Here is a 23,169-nt window from a genome sequence, read left to right on the forward strand (position 1 = left end):
ACTGAGAGGGGTGTTATGATCTCCTACTAATAATGTATTCATATCAATATGACTCTTTATCTTGATTAATAGTTTTCTCATGTAATTGGCTGCTCCCATATTGGGGGCATAGATATTTACAATTGTTAGATCATCTTGGTGGATAGTCCCTTTAAGAATTATGTAGTATCCTTCTGTATCTCTGACTATGGTCTTTAATTTAACATCTAATTTATCTGATATGAGAATTGCTACCCTGGCCTTCTTTTGAGGCCCATTGGCATGAAAGATGCTGCTCCATCCCTTCACTTTCAATCTCGGTGTATCTTTAGGTTCAAAATGGGTCTCTCGTAGACAACATATGGATAGGTTCTGTCGTTTTATCCAGTCTGCAGTCCTATGTCATCTTATGGGCACATTTAGGCTGTTCACGTTGAGAGTGATTATTGATAATTTTTTTTTAAAAGATTTTATTTATTTATTTGACAGATCACAAGTAGATAGGTAGGCAGAGAGAGAGAGAGAGAGAGGGAAGCAGGCTCCCTGCCGAGCAGAGAGCCCGATGCGGGACTTGATCCCGGACCCCGAGATAATGACCTGAGCCAAAGGCAGCGGCTTAACCCACTGAGCCACCCAGGCGCCCCGATAGATAAGTTTTTTGTGACATTGTGTTACCTTTGAAGTCTTTCTGTCTGTAGATTGTCTCTATATTTCTGTTCAATGATATTCTTAGGATTTTTTCTTTTTTATAGGACCCCCTTAATGTTTCCTGCAGTGTCGGTTTGGTGGTTGCATAGTCTTTTAAGCCTTGCTGGTCTTGGAAACTCTTTATCTCTCCATCCATTTTGAATGTCAGTCTTGCTGGATAAAATATTCTTGGCTGCATGTTCTTCTTACCTAGCGCCCAGAATATATTTTGCCAGTCCTTCCTGGCTTGCCAGGTCTCTGTGGACAGGTCTGACATTATTCTAATGGGCTTTCCTCTGTATGTAAAGAACTTTGTCCTAGCTGCTTTCAAGAGGGTCTGCCTACAATTATAATTCTTCATTCTAACTATCAGGTGTCACAAGGACTTTTGAGAATCTAAAATCTTGGGGGGAAACCGTTCTGCCTCTAGTACATGAACACTGTTTCCATTCATGAGATTGGGAAAATTTTCATGGAGATCTTGTTCCACTATATATTCTAGACTTCTTTCTTTCTCCTTCCCTTCAGGGACTCCAATAATTCTGATGTTGGAACGTTTCGTGGCATCATTTATTTCCCTGATTCTGTTCTTGTGGCTTCTGAGCTGTTTGTTCCAGGCTTCCTCCTGATCCTTTCTCTCTGTTTGTTCTCCAGATCACTAATTCTATCTTCTGTCTCAGTTACCCTAGCTTTTAGAGAATTTAGATTAGATTGGAATTCATTGAGAGCATTTTGAACATCATCTCTGGTGGCTTTCAGTTCTGCCCTAATATTGTGAACATCATCCCTGGTGGCTTTCAGTTCTGCCCTAATATTGTGAACATCATCCCTGGTGGCTTTCAGTTCTGCCCTAATCAATTCCGTTTGGTCATCCATGGCTTTCTCCAACCTAGCTATTGCCTGGATAATTGTTAGCCTGAATTCCCTTTCTAACATATTGTCTATGTCAATAGTCATTAGCTCTGTTGTAGAATGCCCATCCTCTGTATTTTTCTTGTGTTGGGCATTTCTCCTCCTAGGCATTTTGGTGAGAGATGGCTGAATAGAAGTAGCTGAATGTGTCGACTATGGTGCATTCAAGGTGCACCCTGGAATGCTTCTGAGCAATCAAGAGTCCCCACCCAAACGGAAGAAAAAAGAAAAAGAGAGAGAGAGAGAGAGAGAGAGAGCGAAAAAAGGAAAGATAAAAGAGAAGGTCCGGCCCAAATGATCTGGTAAGATTTATGGAGTATAGAAACAAAAACAGACAAACAAGAAGACTGTTAAAAGTAGATGGCTAGGAAAAAAAAAAAAAAAAAAAATATATATATATATATATATATATATACACACACTCACACACATACACAAAAGAAAAAAAAAAAAAAAACCCTTGTCAAAAAGAACCCCATGTATAAGATTTATATACTACCAGGACAGACACAAATACACAGAAACACTAAGATAGAGGGGATTAAAAATTCGTTTACCTATAGTGGTAGCATTGACTGGGGAAGGGGGTTACCTTGAAATTTATATGAATATTAAAAAATAAAAATAAGAATAAACTAAACTAAAATAAAATTAAATTAAAAATTAAAAAATAGAAAAGCTAAAGAAAAACACAGGTATATGTACCAAAAAGTTCAGGTTAAAAGGTTTATTATGGAATTTGATGTACTGGACATCTCACTGTGATGGTAAATCGGGTAAAATATCATCTATAAAAAAAGAACCAGAATAGTGGGAATGAATTAAAAATGAAGGTTGTATCTATGAAGTAGTGGTGATTGTTCTCTTGTTTTAAGATGGGGCATGGATGGGAAGAGGGTCTTCAGGAGAAGGATGCTGTGTGAAGGGCATCTGAGTGAACCAAGGACAGGGGAAGAGCTTTAACAGATCAGAGGCAAAGGGGAAGAGGAACAGGAACTTAGGTGGTGTCATCTCACTTTGAAACTGCCTCTGGACCTAAAAAGGACCTAAACAAGACAAAACTTCTTCCAAACCAGTACCCTTCCATGCTCACCCCATCGTCCTTCCAGGTCCTGAAGATGACCATGAGGGTAAAAGTACACCGTCAAGGCAGTTTGAGAACAACCACCAAAAAAAAAAAAAACAAAAAAAAACAAAACCCATCCAGAAACCCCCAGCCCTTTGATTACATGGGTTGAGCACATTCAGGGTGGTATGGCCATAGACCCCCAGACCTCTCATTAAATCTAAATCTCAGAAAGCAAGAGGGTCAACTGTATGTAGCCACTATCACAGGCACAAGGATCTGTATCAAAATGAGCCAGAACAGGAACAAGACAAAACTATTTCAAGTGACAACCTGGGCATCCAGATCCTCAGAGACCAGAGACCTCAGAACTATCTGCCAAGTCTCTGAGCTCTGGCCCCTGAGAAATGGCTAACCACTTAGAGACCTACCACAAGCCAGCAGGGTACACCCACAGTGATGATTAAAATTAACAAGTTGTGAAGAGATGTGTGTGTGTGTGTGTGTGTGTGTGTGTGTGTTCTCTGAATGTGGGAAAGGAGGAAAGGGGAAAAGCAGATGTGAGAGGAGGGACAGAGGTGGGGAGGGTGGTCCTGCAGGGTTGGGTTTCAGACAGAAGGTCCACAGTTAACAATGAGGATAAGGACTGGGTCAGGACTGAGGACTGAAGAAAACTGTCCTTAATTAACAATGTACCATAGTTCCTTGTGACCTTTCTTTATGGCAGCCAGTAACACTTAAAACAAGTACCAAGAACAGAATTCCACCTAGTTTTATTGGATTCCTAAAATAACTTCTGGTTTAAATAAGCCACTACAGAATTCATTTCCATCATCTTTCCTTTTTTAATTTTATTCTATCTTTTTATTGTGTTATGTTAGTCACCATGGAGTACATCATTAGTTTTTGATGTAGTGTTCCATGACTCATTGTTTGCGTATAACATCCAGTGGTTCATGTTATCTGGGCCCTCCTTAATACCTGTCACTGGGCCAACCCATCCCCTCTCCCCCTTCCTTCTAAAACCCTCAGTTTGTTTCCTGGAGTCTGTAGTCGCTCATGGCTCATCTCTCTTTGAGAGCTCTCCCTGAAAGCAACTATAGTAAAAGGTAGTGGAAAGATGAAATTGAAATAAAACCCACCTACTTGAGTGGGGGGAAAAAAAGCCTTCTGCTCCATTTTGCTATGAACCTAAAGCTGTTTTAAAAAAATAAAGTCTTGGGGCGCCTGGGTGGCTCAGTGGTTTGGGCTGCTGCCTTCGGCTCGGGTCATGATCTCGGGGTCCTGGGATCGAGTCCCGCGTCGGGCTCTCTGCTTGGCAGGGAGCCTGCTTCCTCCTCTCTCTCTCTCTCTCTCTCTGCCTGCCTCTCTCCCTACTTGTGATCTCTATCTGTCAAATAAATAAATAAAATCTTTAAAAAAAAAAAAAAAAAAAAAAAAAAATAAAGTCTAGGGGCACCTGGGTGGCTCAGCTGGTTGAGCGACTGCCTTCAGCTCAGGTCATGATCCTGGAGTCCCGGGATCGAGCCCCCACTCCCCCCACCCCCCCCACCCCCGCCCCGAATCAGGCTCCCTGCTCAGCAGGGGGTCTGCTTCTCCCTCTGCCCTTCTCCCTCTCTCATGCTCTCTCTCTCTCAAATAAACAAATGAAATCTTTAAAAAAATAAGGTCTAATATATATGTTAGAACGTGTGTGTGTGTAGATTGTAATATGTATACAAATAATATATAATGGCAAATTATGTATAAATATATAAATAATTATAACGGCAAAATATTTCTTCCCCTTAGAATATCAGCCAAAGTTGCTTCGAGTCCATATTTACTCATTTGAGGTTGTTGGGGGATGAAATAAATGTCAACTGTTTGAATACTAAATACATTATTAAATACTGATTATCGTCTCTGCGCTCTCACATAAAATTAGATGGCTTAGTATGAACCCTGGAACCTTCATGGGGGACCTTTGGAGTACTTATTTTTGTCTCTATAGCTAACAGAAAACTTCCCAAATGAGGACCATATTAGAGGTTTGGAACAGAACTTCAGACGCATATACCAACACCTGTTTGGCTTGAAAGGAAAGTGCTTTACAAACACACAAAATTGAGCAATTAAATTCTCCCTGTAATGTCAAATATTGGATAGTGGTGGAGGACTCATTTATTCCTGTATACATTGTTGCAGTTAGAAAATGAGATCTTATAGGGACTTATTTTTAAAAACTTGGAAAAACCTCAAAACAAACAGAAGGGTGGTGGTATATAGGGGTCAGAACTAACGTAAAACAGAACAAAACACCATGCAGAAAAAACAGGAGAAAATCATTCCTCTCCTCCAAATGGGATTGTTTTGTTTTGAATGATACATGGAAACAATTTTAGTAATTCACAAAAAATACATTTAACTGACTTATCCCAAATATATTCTGAAACAATGTCATATTTATTAAATGACATGCCCAAGTGAAGATGGTGTTATGTTATTAAATGTAAAAAAAAGTGCCCATTACGGAAGCAAGTGTATAAGAATTAATTATTCAAGTTCCTAGTTCTCAAATATAAAATCAACTTTCTGCATACTCAGTGAATATTAAACTTGAAAACAAAACCAAAGAACTGTAGGTGATATCTTTAAAGACAGATGTGAAATACTCAAACTATAAGCAATTAAGTGTAATGTGCATATTAATGAAATACTTTCAATCAATCCTAAAGGCAGGTGTCATTTAATAGTGAGGCAACACCAACTAAATGACATTTTGATGTCTTTGTGGAAATGACATACCTACAAATCCATGTCTCAGCACTGGTATTTATAAATGTAGTTCTGTTCTCCCAGTGATTTTAGGCAGTTCACTTTATTCAAAAACACAATCTCATGTTTACTTTCAATAATTTTTATAAGGCAGCAGAGCACATTTTCTTCTGAAATCATATTTTTATTGGCATTGTCTCTGTAAACTAATGAGTAAATACAAGCAGGTACACAGATAAGATAGATTTTGTATTCTTTAATTTTTTTTTCCTTTCGAAAAGCAATGTAGCCTTCTTTCTGTATTGTGCATTGAAGACTGATACAGATCCACTGGGGCCAAGCCTAAAATTAAATCATCCCTATTGTTAAAAGTTAATTGACAGTATTAAGTACAAAAAGTCACCATTACTAATGAAGGACTGAAAGCTTAACGCATATAATTGTGGAATTGCTGCTACCCACATAACTGTTCAGGATTTGGGGTTTTAACAGGAAAAGATTCTTGCACTTAACAAGAAAGCTATGATAAACAAAATGTACTGATTTCAACTCTAATTTTTAAACTACTACCCATGGTTCGGCGCAGCTAATGTTACACTTATACTGTAAAACTTAGGTTCCTGTTCTTTCTTCAAAGTCATCATAAGAACAAGGAATGAAGATACTTTCGAACAATTGCCAGCTCTTGCCGTTGCTGTTTCAAGGAAGGAAATATTAAACATTAGCATGTTATTTAGGTAATTGTTATATATGTTTTGGCAAACAAAATACCCCAAAGCTCACATCCCTCCTTAACACTTAAAACAAGTGTTCTTAATATTAAATATACACTACTTACAGCTTCCATCATAATTTTGTTTTGCAACTTGGTCATTTCTTCCCTAACTTCTCTTTGTTCATCAGCAAGAAGAGGTTCATGCTCCTTCTCTAAGTCCTGCATACTCTAAAACAAAAACCTTGTTCAGTTATAAATCACCACTTTTCATCTCATGCTTCAAACACATAGAATTAAAAATTTCAAGGGGTGCCTGGGTGACTCAGTCAGTTAAGCACCTGCCACTGGCTCAGGTCATGATCTCAGGGTCCTGGGATCGAGTCCCATGTCTGGCTCCCTGCTCAGTGGGGAGTCTGCTTCTCCCTCTCCCTCTGCCCTTCCCCCTGTGCATGCACTTGCTTCTGCCCTTGCTCTCTCTCTCTCTCCCCTGCCCCTGCAAAAATAAATAAAATATTTAAAAATCAAATTTCAAAAGTAACAATTCTTAATATTCAAAGGATGCTCATTATTTACTCCAAATAAAATACTACACCTAATACATGGAGATCAAAACACCCACTTAAGAAATTTTTTAAATGTTGTGTTTGAGTCAAATATAATTATTATAGAGACACGGCGGTAGTTCACTTTGCTCGAAAAAATGGGTTATAAACAGTTAAGGTCAAGGTGGAGGAAAGAAAAGGACTGACAGTCTCATAGAATGAAATACCATAATTTCAAAACTCTCTAATAAGCTTTCTAAACACCACGTAACAGCGCACTTATAACGAGTAAAAATCACTGTAACATGATCCCATTGGTGGGAATAAAATGACCTGTAACACGACCTCTTTAGGTCATGAAAAAACAAACACATTCTGAATCTTTAATCTTCATTTAGCAAATAGTGATCTAGTGCATACTACGTAAAAAGTACCGTTAAGGGCTGTGGAGGAATTTGAAAATGAATGCACCATCTCTTTATTCCAGTGAGAATAAAAAGACATGCAAATGAAAACAACACGATTAAGGAAAGCCAACTTGCCATGATGTGTACTGGAAAATAAAATTGATTCTGATTTAGTTGGCAAAAGAATAAGATTTCAGTAGGTAAAGGGAAGAGGGAATTGAAAGTACTCTAGAAACAAGGAAGTAAGTTTAGTGAGTGGGTTAGTTGGTGAGTACTGGAGGGGTGGGAGGAAAAGCAGGAATATAAGTATAAAAGTACAAAGGGAGTCTTGTTACAGGGCAGACGGTGAATTTCTGAGTGTTTAAAATGGGAAGCTAAGGACGGGTTTTCAGGAGGGAAGGTATACGTTTTGGAACATCATATTGCAGAATTGTGAAGGATGGGCTGGAGAAGAGAGAACTCAGATGAGAGTTTAATAGTATAAGCAGGAAAGGATGAGATCTGAACTAGGGCAGTGGCAGCGGGAATTCAAAGAAAGATATTAAGGTACAGTTACAGAGGTAAAGTACACCTCCCACACCCCTCCTCCCCCACCCAACCCCGCCCCCGCCCACACACACACCAAGAAAAAAAGGGGGGGAATGTGCAGGATTCTGTTGCCTCCTAAATAAGTATATATCTGCACAAAGAAGAGGTCTGTGTCACTGAGAACAATTTGTTAATGTGCAAATATCACAGCAGATCATTCTCAGTTTACAAACATTTAGTCCTCTTCTCGCTTTTTCATTCCATTACACATTTAGACCTTTCCTTATGATTTTAAGCATGCATATAAAGTCATTATTAGTCCAATATTCCAAAAGCAAATATGCCATAAAGCACTCATGTAACACATTTGAATATGAGTGTTATTCATCAATTACAATTGCCTACTCATATTTAACAGAAACCGTTAATACAAGTCAAAGACATGTGGAAGTGATTTATAGACTTCCCGAGTTTCCACTATATATTCATTGCTGATCTCCTCCAGACTGATTGTTGAGCAAAAAATTATGATTGAAGTGTTAATAAAGTACCAGTTTTCTTCATAGTACCTATATTTCTAGGTAAGATTCCCACTTTACAGTTCCCTGTTTTAATTCCCACAAACTATTAATCATAAAAATAAAACGGCATTTGCCAGTTATGTTAAATCCAAAACAATAAATTTCAAATGGAAAATGTTTAACAATATACATGCATAACCTAAATGTTTCCTCCCTATAGATTTGGAAAGAAACAAAGTGTCTTCCACTTTTATATACATATTATATATTTTTAAAAAATATTTACTTACTTATTTGAGAGAGAGAGAAAGAGAGAGCATGTGCACATGCAAGTGGGAGGAGGGGAAGAGGGAGAGAATCTTCAAGCGGAGTCCCCGCTAAGCAGGGAGCATGAGGCGGGGCTCAATCCCACAATCCATGAAATCAGAACCCACGACCTCAGCAAAAACCAACTCAGTTGCTCAACCAACTGAGCCACCCAGGCGCCCCTCCACATGATGTTTCATAAGAATATATTGTGTTGCCAAATACAACAGACCTTTAAGAATTGCTCATTTAAATTTTTAATTTTTTGCAGTCTCTGGTTCAGAACCACTCTAGCTTGTTGAAGAATCTTTTTTTGCTCTCGGATTATACCCTAAAATAGAAAAGGGTGATAAAATGTGAGTAATATTTAATACTTATAAAACATAACTACACATCAAGTTTGAAAGGAATATTCTTCCAACCAATATTTGTTAACATTTCCTGTTTTAACAACTTTTTGTGACCAAGTTTAGGTACTTGTGTTCACCACTAATATACATAGACAACACCATGATCCTACCTAGTAGCCATTAAGTAGGAGATTGTCTTTCTCACCCATATTGAAAACACGTTTTAATTTTTTACTTCAAAATCCACAAATGACCTTTCCAATAATGTGTTTACCACAGGTAGGCAAAAATTATACAATAATCCTTCGTAACAGTAGTTACGGAAGAAATATTCATTCTTTCTTTCTTTCTCTCTTTCTTTAAGATTTTATTTATTATCAGAGAGAGGAGAGAGAGAGTGAGCGAGAGCACGCACAAGCAGGAGCAGTGGCAGGCAGAGGGAGAAGCAGGCTTCTTGTTGAGCAGGGAGCCTGATGTGGGACTTGATTCCAGGACTCTTGGATCATGACCTGAGCTAAAGGCAGATACTTAACCGACTGAGTCACGGAGATGTTCCAGAGATATTCTTTCTTAACAACATTCAAAACATGTATTAATTCTTGGCCATTTCAGTATGCATACAGATAGTCCTAGCCTCTCTGCTCCTTCACCTAATTTCCAGCAATAATTTTGTCCTCTTCCCTACTTTAGTCACTCACTTACATAGTCATACCCTGGATTCTGTGTTTCCCAATAACTGCAACATCTACATAATATTAATTAAAGCAGAAACTTATATAGGAATTGTGTGTCAGGTACGGTTCTGGACCATTTTATTTATTTTTTAAGATTTTATTTATTTATTTGACAGGCAGAGATCACAAGTAGGCAGAGAGGCAGGCAGAGAGAGAGGAAGGGAAGCAGGCTCCCTGCTGGGCAGAGAGCCCGATGTGGGGCTCGACCCCAGGACCCTGGGATCATGACCCGAGCCAAAGGCAGAGGCTTTAACCCACTGAGCCACCCAGGCACCCCTGTTCTGGACCATTTTAAATAAACTTATTATATATGGTCTCATTTAATCCTCAAAACAACTCTACGAGGCAAGTACTCTTTTTTTTTTTTTTAATTTTTATTGGGGTATGTTAGTCATCATACACTACATCATTAGTTTTTGATGTAGTGTTCCAAGATTCATTGTAGCACTCTTATTATGTCTCATCTCTTTTCATAGGTGAGGAAGCCGAGTGAGGTACAGAGATAAACTATTTGTCCCTGATTTCACAGCTAGTATGGGTTAACCAGAATTGGTCCCCACCCCCCAAATGGTTCCACAGTCCAGGCTCTTGACCACTGTACTATATTGTTTCTCCACTTTCCCCCCAACATTCAACCTCTACCTCCCTGTTTGTAGTTCTCTCCCTTTTTTACTACAGTTCAAAACTCTTTCAGGATTAAATCGCGTTGATCCTACGACTTTTCATTGTCCCCAGTCCCCACTCTCATATTCTCCCTTTTCCTCCTTCTCAGCTTAAAGTCCATGGCCAATCATTATACCCATGCACTTGCACACGTACCTTGCCTCCCTTTCACTGTGTCAATCTGCGTGGCAAAATCGCAACCCTGGAAAATCCAACTCTCCAGCTGCCCTGCCACAACCATGCAGGGTGGTCTTGCTTTAAATTCATGATCACTATGACATTAACCTAAATTAAACCCATAATGCTTCTTGGCAGTGATTTTTCCCTAGTCCACTCGCTGGCCCACTCTCAGGAAACAATTCCAGGACTTCTTCTCTGGTCCCTAAAGGGAACACCTCCTCCACCACTCTAACTTTTAACCGGTGACCTTCCTATATCACTAAATAGACAGAAGCAATCCAAATAGAACATTCAGTCTCCCACCGCCACACCTTCTACCCACATTTACCCATCTGGGCTCATGGACTCTACATTCTCTCCTGGGTTTTTGCATGACCTACTGCTACTTGAGACTTTGATACAATAAATAAATCAATTTTAAAGCCATGGCTGATACCATGTTTTCTTCTTGTTCCTGGACTTACCGCATGTCTGCATCTCACTCCCCAAAAAAAGTCAGAAACTGCTGAGAATACTTGAGATGAAGATTCTGCCTGTAAACCATAACAACAAGCACTGTCATACTTCAAGGAGATATGAAAATCTAACCATATTCAAAACAAAATTGATTTGACACAATTTACACTATAAAAGGAGAAGGCAGTAATAGCATAATGGTGGCTGAAATAATTTCATGGGAAACAGAAAGGGTACATGAACAATTTACTCTTATTCCAAAAGTATTGTTCCTAACTGGCCAACATATAAGCTCTCTCATATGCCTTACCTCTTAAAAACTAGTGAGGATTTACTGTGCTATCAGTTTTCCACAAGAATTCATTTTATCTAAAAGCAGTTTACTTTTCATTTCTTCTTACTGAAGAACATGTATGTTCTGATACAATAAGTAGATTCAATAAGGATATCATATGCATTTGTCATAGAAGATTTCCAAACAGGAATATTTCACTTAAATATTTCCCCTCTTTGGTACAACAATGATTTTTAAGAAAGAACAGTGAACACACTTTAGCTAAAATATGCAAATTATTTATAATATAAGATTAACCTTTTCTACATAACTGAATACAGTTAACTATCACAATAATAATGGTTTAAGACACTTACCTGAAGTTCAGGTAGTGTAGCTCTAGAATAAATATGAATTAATGTTATAGGAAGAAAACTAAATTATTATTTGAAAGGGAAAAAAGGCCATCTTTATGGGCTTCTAGGAGATACATCTCAATTCTGTTAAGGAGTGAGGTTAACAGAATTAATCTGCTTAGAAAAAAATCAAGCAAAATCTATTTTTTACTGGAAAATTCAATATAATAGAATTTGTCTTAGGTTATTTGCACCAATGAATACTAAGAAATGATACAAATGTCATCGTGACTTGAAAAAGCAACAACAACGTGACCTTTATTCTTGCTGTATCTTCCAAACATGCTCAATTTTTTCGTTAGTGGTTTTGACAGAAGCTTTTGCGGTCATTTCGAACATTTTTCTCTTTGCAAGGAGAGCCTGTTTAATGTCATCTGTATAGAGAATATTCATTGACATTGAGCGTTGAAAATTATTTTGTTTTCATATATACAAATAACACCCAGGGCTCATCACATCGTATGCCCTCTTTGATGCCCATCATCCAGTTACCCCATCCCCCCACCTACACCCCCACCCCGGCCTTTCTGCAACCCTCGGTTTGTTTCCGACTCAAGAGTCTCTCACAACTTGTCTCCCTCACTGATTTCTTCCCATTCGGTTTCCCCTCCCTTCCCCTATTGTCCTCTACGCTATTCCTTATAGTCCACATATGAATGAAAACATATGATAATTTTCTTTCTCTGACTGACTTATTTCACTTAGCATAATATGTTCCAGTTCCAACCACGTCGATGTAAATGGTAGGTACTCATCCTTTCTGACGGCTGAGTACTAATATTCCATTACACATATATGAACCACATCCTCCTTATCCAGATATCAGTCTTTACAACAGGTTTCCCCTCTGTCTTCTTATTGCTACAAAACACAAATAATGCAAATTTTACCTTTTAAGCCATTTTTAGACATACAGCTCAGTGGCCTTAAGTATATTCCCATTGTTGTACAACCGTCACTGCCATCCATCTCTAAAACTTTTTCATCTTTCTGAACTGGAACTGTGTACCCATTAAACACCTATTCCCCATTCCCTCCTCCTCCTCCTAACTCCTGGCAACCACCACTATACTCTCTCTATGAGTTTGGATGCCTCATTCGTACAGTATTTGTCTTTCTGTGACTGGAAGATCTCACTGAGCATAATGTCTTCAAGATTTGTCCATATTGTAGCATGTCTCAGTTTTTCTTTCCTTTTTAAAGAGATGAATAATGATCCATTGCAGGTATATGTCACTTCTAAAAATTTATTTATTTGTTTGTTTGTTTTTGTCCATTCATTTCTTGATGGACATTTAGGTTGCTTCCACTTGTATCTACTGTGAATAATGCTATCTGAACACAGGTACACAAATATGTTTCACCCTGTATTTTTGCTTCTTTTGGGTATATACCCAGAAGTAGAATTGATGGACGGTAGCATCGTTCTACCGTTTAGTTTCTGAGGTTCTTCCCTGCTGTTTTCCATGGCAGCTGCACCAGTTTACAATCCCATCAACAGTTGCGCAATGGTTCCCCTTTCTCACATCCTTGCCAGCGATGGTCCTCTTGTCTTGTGGTGAGGTGGTCATTCTAAAACGTGTGACTTACCCGCAATTCTAGGCTTACAACAGACATTAGGATGACAAAAATAAGGGACATAAATAGTATAGAACAAATTGGCACACATTGCTTAAGTAAGCAGCAGTTGATTTTTTTAATGATATAATGTGATAAGAAGTCCGTGGGTCCTTTTCTGTGAAAATCTTCCTCTGTGTGAAAAGGGACTCTGCCCATTCACAGCTGTCACCAACAAGAGTTCATCAGGAGACTCTCCACTATGACAACTGGTAATACAAGGTGAAAACCCCTTGTAAATGCTAACAAATGGGCACCTGGGTGGCTCAGTGGGTTAAGCCTCTGCCTTCAGCTCGGGTCATGGTCTCAGGGTCCTGGGATCGAGCCCTGCATTGGGCTCCCTGCTCAGTGGGGAGCTTGCTTTCCCCCTCTCTCTGCCTGCCTCTCTGCCTACTTGTGATCTCTCTCTCTCTCTCTCTCTGTCAAATAAATAAATTTAAAAATATTTTAAAGAATTTAAAAAGTGCTAACAAACATTAGTTGATATATAGACATCTCTTTCTTAGAAGAGACACTAGGACATAGTGCACTAAACAGAGAAGCTAATCTCTTTCTTATTGCCCTTATAGCTCCTTCTCTGCCTGAATCTTTTTTTTTTTTTAAGATTTATTTATTTGAGAGAGAGAGAGAGAGAGAGAGAACAAGAGAACGGACAGAAGGGGCAAGGGGAGAGGGAGAGAGACTCTCAAGCAGACTCTGTGCTGAGCGCAGAGCCTGATGCGGGGCTTGATCTCATGACCCTGAGATCACAACCTGAGCTGAAACCTAGAGTCAGTCACTTAACTAACTGTGTCACCCAGTCACCCCAAGGATATATTTATTCATTTGAGAGAGAGAGAAAGAGCGCGCGTGCGAGAGAGAGAGAGAGAAGGAGGGAGGGAGGGAGAGAGAGAATCTCAAGAGGACTCCCTGCTGAGTACAGAGCCTGATGTAGGCTTGATCTCATGACCAGAGCCCAAACCAAGAGTAAATCGTTTAACCAACTGAGACACCCAGGCGCTCTTCCTCTCTGAGTCTTTAAGAACTTTCTGCCATTGGCTCATTTCCAGCCATCTCCATATCCCATCAGGAGATCCTTAATATCTGAGGGCCTCTCTCTCTATATATAGATATAGATATAGATATAGATATAGATATAGATAATATTAAGATTGAGCAGTGGGTTCAGGTGCTACTAGTTTGCCTCATTCTTTACAAAGTTCCCTGTTACTAGGATGGTGATATAATGCATCATCTACATGCAGACAAGTTTGAGAGCGAGGGAGGGTGTGGTATAGGACAGCCAATGTAAACCAGGACTTGCCCCCAGGAAAACCATAGTGTATGCTCACCCTGTATATCAACCTCTATGTAAAATATTTGGCAGCCATTGAGGGTTATTATGTAGATCCATTAATTCATTGGGTGCTGTAAAATGGTAATTTTCCAACTTTATTGTTCTTGCTCCATTTATTGGCTGGAATTCTCCTATGGTAGGTAACTATGAACTGCTTCGTTTTCCTGTAATATAATTCACACAAGAAAGGTAGAATTGTTGCTTTATTCTTTTCCTTTCAGAGGGATGGGTTGATATCTTCTGGTCTCTTAAAGTGAACAAAGATCGTTTGGGGACATTTTCAGTATGGTGGTGAACTCATGGGTATTAATGTATTGGTGATGCAAACCATTGCCGTTATTATTCCTTCTGATGCTCACATTGCTTGACATTTAGACATTGGGAGCCCCTTCACATGCCTCCGGTGTCTTTTTGACATAACTTCAACACATATCTTCGCTTTTGGATACTCTAAGATGATCCACACTATTCTTGTCCTTATTCTGCCCTGGATCTGAAACCAGCCATTTCTCCAAGGACCTCTGGTTTCTTCTAGAGATCATAAGGTGGGCACCAGGGGTTCTCTATTGCAACCGATAATGTTCATTGCTTCCGGGTCTTTGCAGTGGACAGAGCTAGGAAATACACTTCTTCTTTGAGGGCCCATACTGACAAACAGAGTTCATACCAAATGAATCCATGCTCCTACTCATGAGTTCCTGCTGTTTCCATTCAAATTTAAGATTAATTTGGTCTTACATTAGTGTCTTTTGCTTTAAACTGAAATTCCCAAATTCTTTTTCTTTTAAGATTTTTATTTATTTGACAGACAGAGATCAAGAGTAGGCAGAGAGTCAGGCAGAAAGAGAGAAAGGGAAGCAGGCTCCCTGCTGAACAGAGAGCCCAATGTGAGGCTCGATCCCAGGACCCTGGGATCATGACCTGAGCAGAAGGCAGAGGCTTTAACCCATTGAGCCACCCAGGTGCCCCTATGTTTTATGATTTAAAATAGGTAGATATCAGTACAAATGTGAATCTGTTACCTCAAATTAGATCATATAAACCACAAAACATTACTTAATAACTATTTTCTTAAATTTCTTTTCAGTGTTCCAGAATTCATTGTTTATACACCATACCCAGTGCTCCATGCAATACGTGCCCTCCCTCATACCCACCACCAGGCTCACCCAACCCCCCACCCCTCTCCCCTCCAAAACTCTAGGGTGGCATTCCCTGGGGAATTCTACCAAACATTCAAAGAAGAAATAATACCTATTCTCCTGAAGCTGTTTCAAAAAGTGGAAGCAGAAGGAAAATTTCCAAATTCTTTCTACAAAGCCAGCATTACCCTGATCCCCAAACCAGGCAAAGACCCCACCAAAAGGGAGAACTACACACTAATATCCCTGATGAATATGGATGCTAAGATTCTCAACAAGAACCTAGCAAACAGGATCCAGCAGCACATTAAAAAGATTATCCAGCATGACCAGGTGGGATTCATTCCTGGGTTACAAGGATGGTTCAACATTCGCAAATCAATCAGTGTGATAGAACAAATCAATAAGAGAAGAGAGAAGAACCACATGGTCCTCTCAATTGATGCAGAAAAAGCATTGGACAAAATCCAGCATCTGTTCCTGATTAAAACGCTTCAAAGTATAGGGATAGAGGGAACATTCCTGAACTTCATAAAATCTATCTATGAAAGACCCACAGCAAATATCATCCTCAATGGGAAAAAGCTCGCAGCCTTCCCTTAAGCTGAGATCGGGAACACAAGAATGCCCACTCTCACCATTCTTGTTCAACATAGTATTAGAAGTCCTAGCAACAGCAAACAGACATCAAAGAGAAATAAAAGGTATCCAAATTGGCAATGAAGAAGTCAAACTCTCTCTCTTCACAGATGACATGAATATTTTTTTTTTAAGATTTTACTTATTTATTTGTCAGAGAGAGAGAGGGATAGAGAACGAGAGAGCACAGGCAGAGTGGCAGGCAGAGACAGAGGGAGAAGCAGGCTCCCTGCTAAGCCAGGAGCCCGATGTGGGACTCGATCCCAGGACGCTGGGATCATGACCTAAGCCAAAGGCAGCCGCCCAGGCTGAGCCACCCAGGCGTCTCAATGACATGAGTCTTTATATGGAAAACCCCAAAGAGTCTACCCCCAAACTACTAGAACTCATACAGCAATTCAGTAACGTGGCAGGATACAAAGTCAATGTACAGAAATCAGTGGCTTTCTTATACACCAGCAATGAAAATACAGAAAGGGAAATTAGAGAATCGATTCCATTTACTATAGCACCAAGAACCATAAGATACCTGGGAATAAACCTAACCAAAGAGGTAAAGGATCTGTACTCGAAGACCTACAGAATGCTCACGGAAGAAACTGAAGAAGACACAAAAAGATGGAAGACCATTCCATGCTCTTGGAACAGAAGAATAGACATTGTTAAAATGTCTATACTTCCTTGAGCAATTTATACTTTTAATGCCATTCTGATCAAAATTCCACCGGTATTTTTCAAAGAGCTGGAGCAAATAATCCTAAAGTTTGTATGGAATCGGAAGAGACCCTGAATTGCTAAGAAATGTGGAAAAACAAAAATAAAACTGGCGGCATCACGTTACCTGATTTCAAGCTTTTCTACAAAGCTGTGATCACCAAGACAACATGGTACTGACATAAAAACAGACACATAGACCAGTGGAACAGAGCAGAGAGTCCAGATATGGACCCTCAACTCTATGGTCAAATAACCTTCAACAAAGCAGGAAAAAATATACAGTGGAAAAAAGGCAGTCTCCTCAATAAATGGTGCTGGAAAAATTGGAAAGGTATATGTAGAGAATGAAACTTGACCATTCTCTTACACCATAGACAAACATAAACTCGAAATGGATAAAAGACCTCAATGTGAGACAGGAATCCATCAGAATACTAGAGGAGAACATAGTAACACTTTGATATCAGCCACAGCAACTTCTTTCAAGATATGTCTCCAAAGAAAAAGGAAACAAAAGTGAAAATGAACGTTTGGGACTTCATCAAGATCAAAAGCTTCTGCACAGCAAACGAAACAGTCAACAAAACAAAAGGGCAAACCACAGAATGGGAGAAGATATTTGCAAATGACAGTAGAGACAAAAGATTGATATCCAGGATCTATAAAGAACTCCTCAAACTCAACACACACAAAACAGATAATCATATCAAAAATGGGCAGAAGATTTGAACAGACACTTCTCCAATGAAGACATACAAATGGCTATCAAACACATGAAAAAATGTTCATCATCACTAGCCATCAGGGAGATTCAAATTAAACCAACATTGAGATACCACCTAACACCAGTTAGAATGGCCAAAATTAGCAAGACAGGAAACAACATGTGTTGGAGAGGATGTGGAGAAAGGGGAACCCTCTTCCACTGTTGGTGGGAATGCAAGTTGGTGGGAATGCAGCCACTTTGGAGAACAGTGTGGAGATTCCTCAAGAAATTAAAAACAGAGCTTCTCTATGACCCTGCAATTGCACTACAGGGTACTTACCCCAAAGATACAGATGTAGTGAAAAGAAGGGCCATCTGTACCCCAATGTTTATAGCAATAATGGCCACGGTCGCCAAACTGTGGAAAGAACCAAGGTGCCCTTCAACGGAAGAATGGATAAGGAAGATGTGGTCCATATACACTATGGAGTATTATACCTCCATCAGAAAGGATGAACACCCAACTTTTGTAGCAACATGGACGGGACTGGAAGAGATTATGCTGAGTGAAAGAAGTCAAGCAGAGACAGTCAAGTATCATATGGTTCCACTTGATCTATGTTGACAGAGCATCCCACTTGCAAAGATACAGTTCCGCAAAGACTGGAAGAATATGTTTGTCTTTTTTTTTTTTTTTTAACCCAGATGTTTAAGGAAATCACTGTCAAACTACTATAAGATCAAAGAATTTTCTTGACTCCATATGGCAAGGAAAATAATCTGCAAAAAGCATCATCAAAAGTCATTAAATGAAACACTGTAATCTATAGCAAGGAACAAAAATTTCTGAGGGGAAAAGACTTATTTCTGGTGTTATTAGATTATGACACTCAACATATCCATTTATTAACCAAAACATAACGTAAGCAAAAATACAAATTTACTGAAAAAGTAGGGATTAGCAGACTGTCCCTCAGGAAACTAAATACTGAATTAATTAAGTACTTTGCTATTTGTTGAGTTTTACTAATACTGAATTTACACTGTTGGTGGAGATGCAAGTTGGTGCAGCCACTTTGGAAAACAGCATTGAGATTCCTTAAGAAATTAGCAATAGAGCTTCCCTATGACCCTGCAGTTGCACTACTGGGTATTTACTCCAAAGATATAGATGTAGTGAAAAGAAGGGCCATCTGTACCCCAATGTTTATAGCAGCAATGGCCACGGTCGCCAAATTGTGGAAAGAACCAAGATTCCCTTCAACGGACAAAGGGTATAAGGAAGGGGATAAGGAAGATGTGGTCCATATACATGATGGAGTATTATGCCTCCTTTAGAAAGGATGAATACCCAACTTTTGTAGCAACATGGATGGGACTGGAAGCGATTATGCTGAGTGAAATAAGTCAAGCAGAGAGAGTCAATATCATATAGTTTCAGTTGTTTGTGGAGCATAAGGAATAACATGGAGGACATGGGGAGATGGAGAGAAGGGAGTTGAGGGAAATTGGAAGGGAAGATGAACCATGAGAGACTGAGGACTCTGAAAAACAATCTGAGAGTTTTGAAGGGGTGTGGGGGGTGGGAGATTGGGGAGGCTGGTGGTGCGTATTACAGAGGGCACATATTGCATGGAGCACTGGTGTGGTGCATAAGCAAAGAATTCTGTTACGCTGAAAAGAAATTAAAAAAATAATAAAATTTTAAGTAAATAAATAAAATAACTTTAAATACATAAGTGTATTTAAATATAGAATTATATTTAGTTATATATTAGTATAATTATAAATTATATAATTTATATTACAAATATATAAATGACACAAATAAACATTGTACGTATTTAGATGAACAACTTGGTCTTGTTGTGCAATGACTGCTATCAGAAAATCCACATATAGTTACTATTTCCTTTTAGTGCTTTTGGTAAGAACAGCTAAACATCTTCCCACTAAGCAAATTTCAACTATATGTCATTATATTGTTAAGTATAGTCACTATGCTACACCTTAGATCTCCAGAAGTTATTCATCCTGCACAACTGGAATCTTGTACTTTTCAATCATCATCATTCTACTTTCCTCTCCTCAATCACTATTCCACGTTCCATTTCTGAGTTTTACTATTTTAGATTCTACATATTTAGATTCCTCATAAATGAGATCATGTAGTATTCGGCTTTTTTTGTCTTCTTTCTTGCTTTCTTATGTAGTCTAGTTATGTGTTTGTCAATTTTGTTTATCTTTTCAATAAATTATCTGTTTCATTGTTTTTCTGATTCTATATTTCATTTATTTCTGCTCTAGAGTCTATTTATTTCCTAGTATTGGGCTTAATTTTTTTTCCTTTTTTAGTTATGAGAAGTATAAAGCTAAGTTGTTTATTTTTAATTGAAGTCTCCCATTTTTACATGTAGGTGTTTAGCACTACAAAATTCCTTATCACTACTTTTCCTTCATACTATAAGTTTTGGCATAATATATTATCTTTATTTAGACAAAGGCTTTAAATCAATTGTCTGTAATATGCTCAAAGATAAAAAGAAACCATAGGTAATAAATTAATGGAAATCAGGAGAAAAATACTTCACCACCAAAGAGAATATCTAGGAAGAAAGTAAATTATGTATATATTTTTTAGAAGAGCCAAACAAGGGAGTTGAGGGAAATTTGAGGGGGTGATGAACCATGAGAGACTATGGACTCTGAAAAACAATCTGAGGGTTTTGAAGGGGCGGGGGGGGGGGGTGGTTAGGAGGGTGCCCGAGCCTGGTGGTGGGTATTATGGAGGGCACATATTCCATGGAGCACTGGGTGTGGTGCATAAACAATGAATTCTGTTACATTGAAAAGAAATTAAATGAAAAAAAAATAACCTGAAAAATTTTTTTTAAAAAAGGAGCCAAACAGAAATGCTGGAGTTGTTAAGTAAAAATGAAAAAGAAATAAATAAAATGAAAGAAATTACTATAGATCTTAATTATCGATATCTACACATCTAATAAGCTCAATGAACTCCAAGTTGGATAAGGTCAAAGGCATAAAATTTCAGAAGCATGGAGGCCATAATGCATGGGATGACATGTTACAGGGATGAAAGAGACAAACTGTTCATAACAGAATTCCATATATGACAAAACTATCTTTCAAAGATGAAGAAGAAAGCATTTTAGAAAGATGGCATAATAGGAGGCACCAATAATCTCTGTCTCTCCAATTAAACAGAAATTGTTTGTTTGATGTAACCATGTTGGAATTCTGGAATCTGTTGAAAGCTTACAACTTCTAGGATAAGGTTTGGATGATACTTCGTGGTCAATTTTAGTCAATTTTAGGTCATAGCAAACTAGCAACTATCCATGCATTCCTTATTAAGCAGCTGTGCATGTGTTCCTGGTACAACTTAGATATAGCTTACAAGGGCCAGGGCAGGCAAAAGGACCCTGGCTTCCAATACCATGCTGTGCTTACTGATTGTTGCTAATGATCACATAAGTGCAGACAAAGAGTCAGGAAGCCATTTTTGTTGTACCTTTCCTCTTTGTGGCAGCCCTATACTATTTCCATGAAGTGATTTTCAAGGGATATAAAGAGCTGGTGGTGTTTGCTCTGTCCTTCATTTTCTCCTTTTTTTTTTTTCTTTTCACTTAGAAGCCAGACATTGACTGGACGAAAAAACAGCATATACAGGAAAAATTTAGTAAGTAACCATGGATGCAGGGAAAGGTGCAGTGTCAGAAAAGATCCAAGAATTCCTTAAGTTTATACCTCAGGTTGATCTTTGCATAGAGTCATAAGAACAATAAAAAGAATAGAAAGACCCACAAAAGCAGCATTCTAAGTACTCTTAAGCCAGGATTTAAAAACAGATTTGAGCAGAAAGAAGAAAGAATCAGCAAACTTAATGATAGGATAATGGAAATTATAGAATTTGAGAAACAGGATGGAAAAAAAGATTGAAGAAAAGTGAAACAAACTTAAAGGACCATCAACTGGATTGACATAGGCATGTAGGGAATTCCAGAAAGAAGACAAAAAGAAGGCAAAGACAGTATATGAAGATATAATGTTTGAAAACTTCCCAAATTTGATAAAAGACATATATGAAAAGCCAAGGAGCTCAATTAACTACAAATGAAATTAACTCAGAGACCAACATTAAAAATTTAAGATCAAACTTTTGAAGCCATAGAGAAAAAGAAAATCTTAAAACCTCTTAGAAGTGACTCATCACATACGAGTGATCGTCAATAAGATTTATCAACAGATTTTTCATCAGAAACTTTGAAAGCCAGAAGTCAGGGCATTGATAAATTCAAACTGCAAATTAATTAATTGACTATCTTAAAAAGCTGTTAAACAACTACTCTGTATTAGCAAACTGGTAGTGAAAAAGATATTAACACTCCCATCTAAACAAAAGCTAGAAGACTTTGTTAGCACTTGCCCTGTGGGACCTGGGAGTCCAAGTGGGTGAAAAGATAAGACAAGACAGTGGGCAATAATTCATAGCCTGTATGAAGAAATAAAGTTCTTTTAAAGACTCACTTTATTTATTTATTTATTTATTTATTTTAATTGGGGCACTGGAGTAATTATATGCACTATACCCTATGCATATTGGTAGGATTGGATATAAGGTCACAAAGATCAATGATGCTTAAAGATCCCAGAGAAAATTGACAATGGAAAACTTCACAATAGGGTGGATCAGGCAAGGGTCATCCTCTATATAAAGTTATGGCCCTTGTGTTGGGTTCAGGATTGTTTGTTTGTTTTTTTGAGTAACTAAAGTAGTATTTACTTGCAAGGCCCTGTTCGGCCCTTATTGCAATTGATGATGAATTATAGAGCATAGGTGTTCCCTTTGTTTTCCCCAAATCCATATTACTGGGGTTTCTCTTTATTTTCACAGTGGAGAAGATATCTGGGTTGGGATAAGATTTTTGTTTTGAATTGCCATTTCACACTAGATGGGGAGGAAAAAAAGAGAGAAGATTATAATCAGCAACAAAAGCTGGGGTATTACTATGGCCTTTCATAAATTAAGAATTATTTTATTTTAAAATAAAAGGATTGTGAAAGACTACATAATTGTATACCCACAAATTACATGTCATAGATAAAATAAGTGAATTTTTGAAAAATACAAACTACCAAAAATGTGTCAAAAAGAAATAGAAAATGTGACATGGTTACATTTGGACTGTAAAATGTTCAAATATAAACCTGTAATCAGTAAAAAAAAAAAAAAAAAAAAAAGTCCATAAAATTGGTGAGTCTAGCTTTGCCAGATTTATGATTTTTACCAGTCACTGAATAAAAGAACTTACAAAGAAGTGGAAGAGGAGGGGCGCCTGGGTGGCTCAGTGGTTTAAAGCCTCTGCCTTCCGGTAGCCTCACGATCTCAGGGTCCTGGGATCAGCCCCACATGGGGATCTCTGCTCTCCAGGGAGTCTGCTTCTCCCTCTCTCTCTGCCTGCCTCTCCGCCTACTTGTGATCTCTGTCAAATGAATAA

The 23,169-nt window shown here is 38.4% G+C and overlaps 1 protein-coding gene across 1 annotated transcript; it reads right to left on the reverse strand.

Annotated features, from left to right (window-relative positions):
- Positions 1 to 5,574: 5,574 nt before the first annotated feature.
- LOC123935788 (synaptonemal complex protein 3-like) lies at positions 5,575 to 23,010 on the reverse strand (the record flags this gene model as incomplete). Its single annotated transcript, XM_045996596.1, has 5 exons — positions 5,575 to 6,095; positions 6,240 to 6,344; positions 8,653 to 8,751; positions 10,812 to 10,880; positions 22,984 to 23,010. Coding segments are annotated over 5 exons (354 nt in total), but the record flags the coding sequence as incomplete, so codon positions are not given.
- Between the last annotated feature and the right edge of the window lie 159 nt (positions 23,011 to 23,169).

Source organism: Meles meles, chromosome Y, assembly GCF_922984935.1.
Source record: "Meles meles chromosome Y, mMelMel3.1 paternal haplotype, whole genome shotgun sequence".
Lineage (NCBI taxonomy): Eukaryota > Metazoa > Chordata > Mammalia > Carnivora > Mustelidae > Meles > Meles meles.